At 55.4% G+C, this 6,393-nt stretch overlaps 2 protein-coding genes across 2 annotated transcripts in view; one reads left to right on the top strand and one right to left on the bottom strand.

Moving 5' to 3' along the window:
* Positions 1-2,186, bottom strand: part of VOLCADRAFT_106422 (uncharacterized protein) — a gene marked incomplete at both ends in the record, with an annotated part of 16,955 nt that extends 14,769 nt beyond the window's left edge. Inside the window, 3 exons of the mRNA XM_002954439.1 lie at positions 66-155; positions 486-810; positions 2,138-2,186. Of these exons, the coding sequence (XP_002954485.1) occupies positions 66-155; positions 486-810; positions 2,138-2,186 (464 nt within the window). The remainder of the gene's footprint in view (positions 1-65; positions 156-485; positions 811-2,137) is intronic.
* A 3,853-nt stretch (positions 2,187-6,039) lies between these two features.
* Positions 6,040-6,393, top strand: part of VOLCADRAFT_33677 (Kar3-type kinesin) — a gene marked incomplete at both ends in the record, with an annotated part of 1,044 nt that continues 690 nt past the window's right edge. Inside the window, one exon of the mRNA XM_002954500.2 lies at positions 6,040-6,153. Within this exon, the coding sequence (XP_002954546.1) occupies positions 6,040-6,153 (114 nt within the window). The remainder of the gene's footprint in view (positions 6,154-6,393) is intronic.

Here is a 6,393-nt window from a genome sequence, read left to right as displayed (position 1 = left end):
CCCTGGTCCTCCCTTTTCCCCCCTTTCCAAACCCCCGGTATGTGTTCCCCCACCCCGCACCCCACCTGTGTTTTTGCTCCATGAGGTCCGCCACTGAGGTGAGAGTCATGGTGAAGGAAGATACGGCACCACCAACGGCAGAGGCGGGATAGTACCTGCGGGTGGGGCGGGGTGGGGTGGGGTTGGGGGGTTTTAGTAGGGGCGACTGTTGAAAGGGTTGGAGCTGAGGAGGAGGAGTCAGTGTCCATTACTTCGTGGATTCGGCTCCTCGTTGGGGCTGTAGTGTACGACAATGCACGGCAGGGGGCCGAGACTGTGTTGCAGGGAAAGGACGGTACTCGGACGACGTGTAAAAAAACATCCATGTGTGGCACGGCGGTCGGTGACAAGCATCCCCAACCCGGCCCCCCCCTGCCTTCCCACTTTTCCCCCCTCCCCTCCCCTTCCCCTTCCCCTTCCCTTTCCCCCCTCCAAACCCCTCCCACCAATATATCGGCAGAACATCATGTAGGTGCAGCAGGATTACCAGCAGTGGCAGGAACATAAGCCCCACGCCGATCAGCATGAAGGGCTTCCGGCCGATTCGGTCACTGAGCTGACCCACGAAGGGGGCGCACAAGAACGTCAAGAGTGAGGAGGAGATGAAGTTGGTCCAGCTCATCCACATCACCACGGTGCCGTGCGCGTCCACGCACTCGCGGGGGGAGTCGGCGGGGGAGAATGCCGTACAGTCCACACGGTGTCCGGCGGCGAGGGAGGCGAAGCCGTTGGTCATGAGGGTGGGGGTGATGGGGAAGATAATGGCGAGGCCTGGGCGTAGGGGGGCCGAGGGGAGGGGAAGTCGTGATATGGTGCAATTTGCAATGAATCAACCATCCCGGGCAGTCCAAAAGCACCGACTGGAGAGGGGAGGGATGTGCGAAGTGGTGGGTGAGAAAAGGGAGGGGAAAGAGAGAGCAGGAAGGAAGGGGAGAGGTGGAGGGAAGCGGAAGGAGAGAGGTGAGAGCGGGTGGGTTTTCCGGACGGTTAGTCCTGGGGTTGAAAAAAGTGCAGTGTGTGTGCGGATGTTCGAGAATGGAAGAGAATAGAGGGTAAAATTCAGATGGGAAAACTGTAATGGAATAGAACGGCATTTTGTTTCTTGTATCCAATGGCCACGGGGGGAAGATGGGATTGATTTGGGTTTCAGTGGGGATCAGAGAGCACAAGGCATGTGATTTGGGATTCGACGTGCTGCTTTTCCTTGCTTGAACGGAAGGCGACAAGGGTGTGACAAGTGTGGGCATCGGCCAAGCCACAACTAACAGTCCTGAAATAATCTAAATATGCAGACCCAGGAATAGAGCTACGAAAACTAACCTGTGGAATATATTAACAGGAATAGCATTAGCCGCCAGACACCAGTTCTCCATATCGCCAGGAGAAGTCCATCTGTGGACTTATTTGATGCGCTGACCAACCTTTCAAGCATGGAAAACAACATTCTTTGCGATCTCCTATGTCATAACGTATGACACGATAGACGGCGAATATGCATTGAAATTGCGCCCTCAGGTGTTAGTTGTTCGCGAGCCATACGGACAATACACGATCTGGCCCAAACAATCCAACACCCGACCAGGTCGAGTGCATATGTCCAATGAACGCATGCATCGAGCCAAAGTAATCAACTGTAATCTGCGTAATTAACTGTAATCTGCGTGCCGTACCACCGTTGGGTAGTCTACCGCAGCTTTCAAGTTGCAACCTGGATTTATAACATGTCTACCATACGCGCAAGTACGCCTTAGAAGCTGGGAATTCATGCACCAAAATTTATAAACGACTTGCAATGCTCAAATTGTCCCTTCTGGTATCAGGGGAGGATGTCATCCCCCTTAACACAGCGGGATGATTGTGAAAAAAGTCGCAAGATGCTGGGCTGATAAAGCAGTACAGAAGAAATTGCAGGGATGATATGAGTAGTATGGCATATCCCACAAATAACTGTTATTGCCCGAACACATTTGCTCACCAAAAACAACCGTTGTCCCGCATAATTTTTACAACTAATAAAAAATATTACTCGTGCAGCTGCATGTCGAGGAATAGTAACCGGCACTCGAATCCGATCGGGTGGATCCCTCCCCTGCGGTACCTGTCCTCTGTTCCCATGGTACTTCCAAAGCACTAGAATGGACAAACATTTACTTTTGACTATGACCTGACTTAGCTGTATAATACAAGGACAGACAGTGCACGAGGCCTTTGACTAGCCTAAGTTGCACCGTAAGCCTCAAAGGGCGGATTCCCAGGCTGCGGCACATGTCCAATCCCAAAGCAAAAATTTCCTTCCGCGCGTCTTATCCGGCGCTCAAAGCTACCAAACACCGAATAGCTATGAAATATACAAGCTTCCAAGGATTCCGCACCCCAGGGTACACAAATGACTGCCATGAATAACGCAGGAATGGAGGAGTCTGCAAAGGAATATCGTGGCGTTTCTCTGCGTTTCCTCAGCGACTTCGCTGCGAAGGTGACTCGATGCGCCAGATTAGACTTGCATGGATACGCGCATCTTTTCGGCATGGCATTTGTTGTATAACGCTGAGATTTACGTAGATCTCGCATGTACAGATAATAATTTCCGTTTCTACATGGCAAGGTTGCGGGTTGGGTTGATTGCTGGCTGCAGCCAGAAAGGCTTCATCGGGCGCTTTAAAACGGCTCTCTTTCTACAACTTGGAGGACAATGAAATATATACTGACAACATATACTATGGGAAACGTCCTTCAGGCGCGCCAGCGCCTCACGCAGCCATTACTCGGTGGCCTACATCAACCATTCCCGCCGTCGCCACCTACACGCCCACCTCCGAGCCCCCAAGCTTACCCCTGCAACCACGTCCCCTTTTGAATCGTCCCCCCCACACACACACACACTCGCTTCCAGGTCCCCGCTGATCTGAGCACAGCCCAGATTGTGGCCCAGTTCATCACGCCGAGGTGTCGTGGCGGAGTTCCCTTCCTGGAGCTAGTCGCCCCCAAGTACGTGGGCCCTGCGCAGCATTACGTCATCCATGCCTGGAGCTGCTGTTTCCTGTCCGACCTGGTGGTCCCCTTGCTGCAACACTTCATTGGTAGGCCCCTTGTTTGTATGTATGCATGTATGCATATATGTATATATATATGTAGGTAGGTAGGTAGGTAGGTAGGTAGGTAGGTAGGTAGGTAGGTAGGTTTTCATAGGGGAATTTTTCCTGGGCCGGAATATTTAGCAGGTGGAGGTGGGGTTGGGGTTTCCGTATCCCCGCCTTCCTGGCCCGTACCTGCCATTTCTTACCCCCCTCCCCCCCGCAGACACACTGCATGCATTTCTCTCCCCCCTTGTTCCCACCCCATACCCCACCCCCCTTGGTCTACTCCCCCCGTGCCCCACCAAGCAGGGACCCCGAGCTCCGACCCGGTCGCCCGGGCCAACACCCTCTCCAACACCTTCGTGTGGATAGACTGCTTCAGCTGCCCACTGATACCGCCGACAGAGGGGGGGGTGGCGGAAGCGAAGGCGGAGGACCAGCCCGCCGCCGCTGTACCCCGACGCGACCTCACCCCGGCGCCGTGCAATTGTGGACGGCACGCTCCGTCAGTGCAGCTCGGCGCTGCTCATGTTGGACAGCGCCGCCGCGGCTCTAGGTCGTACATGGTGCCTGTACGAGGTCGTACAGGCTCTGACGCTGCGGGGGCCGCAGTTCCTGCATGTGCCGGTGTTTGACTTCACTTTGGACATCTTGTACAACTCCCTCAAGGTGTGGACCTCGGTCACCGGGGTTTCGGGGCGAGAGTTTGGTTATGTCAGTGTGACGGGAGGGAAATGGAAGGGGGGAGAGGAGGAGGGGGAAGAAAAAAAGGGTGCTCAGTGGGGTTGGGGTGGGGGTGCGGCCCTGGAATACGACAGGGGGCCAGGAGGCGCAGCAATTTGCTCCCCCCCTTCACTGAGGTCCCCCTTCTCCTGCGGGCTGCTAGGTGCCCGGAAGGTGGATGACCGCCCTACCTACCCACCGCATCGCACCTGCCGTACCCAACCACCTAACCACCCCTCTTCGCAACTTGCATGTAGTTACCCTTCCCACCCCTCTCCACCCGCCCCTACCCGCCGCTGCGGCCGCCGTGCGTGCGGATTTTCGCCTGCCGTACTCCCACCCGCCTCTCCACCCCCCAACTCCCTCCCCCGCTGTCCCTTTGGCTTTTGCACATCGTCAATTCCCGGGGCCCACCTGCCATGCCCTTTCTCCTCCCATACATACATACATACATACATACATACATACATACATACATACATACATACATACATACATACATACATACATACATACATACATACATACATACACACACATACATACATACATACATACATACATACATACATACATACAAACATACATACATACATACATACATACATAAGCCACCCCGCCCCGCCCCTCAGAGCATCAACCTGGGTGTCTCGGAGGCGCACAGCCCCGCGGACCGCCGGGAGCTGGTGGCGGCGCTGACCGCGCAGTTCAGGAGGGAAGCAGCTGCCGAGGAGGCAGCTGCGCGCAGTGGAAGTGCTGGTGCTGGTGGTGGTGGTGGCGGAGGTGGGGCCCCATTGCGGCGCAGTGCGAGGCTGTCCGGGGCACTGGGTGCCGCCACCAGGAGGATTATTTCGGGAATCCAGGTGCGTGTGCGTGTGCGTATGGGTGTGTGTAGGGGGGCAGAGTTACAGATAATATAATATGGATGAGGTTACGGGGTACTTCTGGTTCTAATACTCCACCTTCAGTAATTATGTTCTTACCGCGTGTGTGTATGGGGGGAGATGGGGAAGGAGGGGAGGGATTTACTTGCAGAAAGTGAAGCACACAACTGCCGACACATGAAAACGTGCACTGCCGTACGAGTCTAAGGCGATGGGGAACCGCAATGGGGGGTGGTAGAGGGTGTATTTGGGGGAGGGGTCAATTATTTAACACAATGGACTTACCCGAGGTGCCAGAGGACGGGAACTGTGGTCCCCACATGAAAGGGCGCTGGTCTGGACCCTCCCTTTTCCCCCCGTCCCGCGCTCGTAACAAACACACACATACTCTTACGTACATACATACATACATACCGATATACATACCGACATACATACCGACATACATACCGACATACATACCGACATACACGCTCAGGACGCCCTGGTGGGTGAGGTCCAGCAGCTGGTGTGGGCGGGGGAGCGCTCCGGGCCCCGCTACATGTCGTGTTTGCGAAAGGCGGCGGAGGCGCTCAGACTGGGCAGCGCACCGCAGGCGGAGGAGTTGGCGCTGGCGGCGGTGGAGGTGAGTTGAGGGAGGGGGAGGGGGGGGAGGGGTTGAGGGGTGGCTGGGGCGGGGGGTGGCTGGGGGACCGAAACGCGGGTGAGGGAGGGAGAAGACCTGAGAGGAAACAAAATGACTCAGCTGTCGTACAATGGTTTCTTACCCATTTGTTTTGCCCCTTCATCCCGTCTCCGTGTGTGTGTGTGTGTGTGTGTGTGTGTGTTAAATGATCTTCGGAGCCGTGATGAAGGAAATGGCGAGAGGGTGGTGGTACACGAGAATAAATAGCTTTGCACCAGAGCGAGCTCCGTCGTCGCCAGTGGCCACCTGTCTGAATGTATCCCTTGAATGTATGTATGTATGTACGTACGTACATAGCAGCAGTTTCCGAGTACTTTTTGATTATAAGGCGTGATGTCTTTGTGTATGTATGTACGTATGTAAATATGTCTGCGATGTGTGTTTTTGTTGTTCAGGAGCACCGCCAGGCGCTGGGGGAGTCCGATGCCGCCACCCTGACTGCCCTCTCCAACCTCGCCCTGCTGAGGAGGAGCCAGGGGAAGGTGGGGGAGGCGGAGGAGCTGCTGAGGAAGGTGGGTGGTACGGTGGTACGACATGGACGAACGAAAACTTTTCAAACGGGGTTGGGCCGCTTCCCCCTTTTTTCCCTCTTTCTCCCCCCCCCAATTGCAACTTTCAGGTGTTGGCGGGTCGGCGGTGCGTCCTGGCTCAGGATCACCCGGACATCGCCGCCTCGTGCGACCAGCTGGGGTCCCTGCTGCAGGAGGGGGGGAAGCTGGAGGAGGCGGCGGCGCTGTACGGCGAGGTGAGCGAAGGAACACAAGGCAGACAGACAGGCAAACATATGGTCATTCTTGTGTTTTTCCCCCCTGCCTCGTCCATCCCCCCCACTCCGGCAGTTGGAGGTGGTTTGGACGTCATTTGGCGGCGGTTGCACTTCCTTCACATATTTGAATTTGATTCCCTCCCCGCCTGCAACCCAGCAGTTTCAAACTTTGAACGCCGTGGCAGTTCATTTCTGGTTGCCTTGCAACTGATCCCCCTC

Source organism: Volvox carteri (genome assembly GCF_000143455.1).
Source record: "Volvox carteri f. nagariensis unplaced genomic scaffold VOLCAscaffold_43, whole genome shotgun sequence".
Classification (NCBI taxonomy): domain Eukaryota; kingdom Viridiplantae; phylum Chlorophyta; class Chlorophyceae; order Chlamydomonadales; family Volvocaceae; genus Volvox; species Volvox carteri.
Note: the sequence above shows the minus strand (reverse complement) of the source record. Positions and strands in the feature narration are given on the sequence as shown.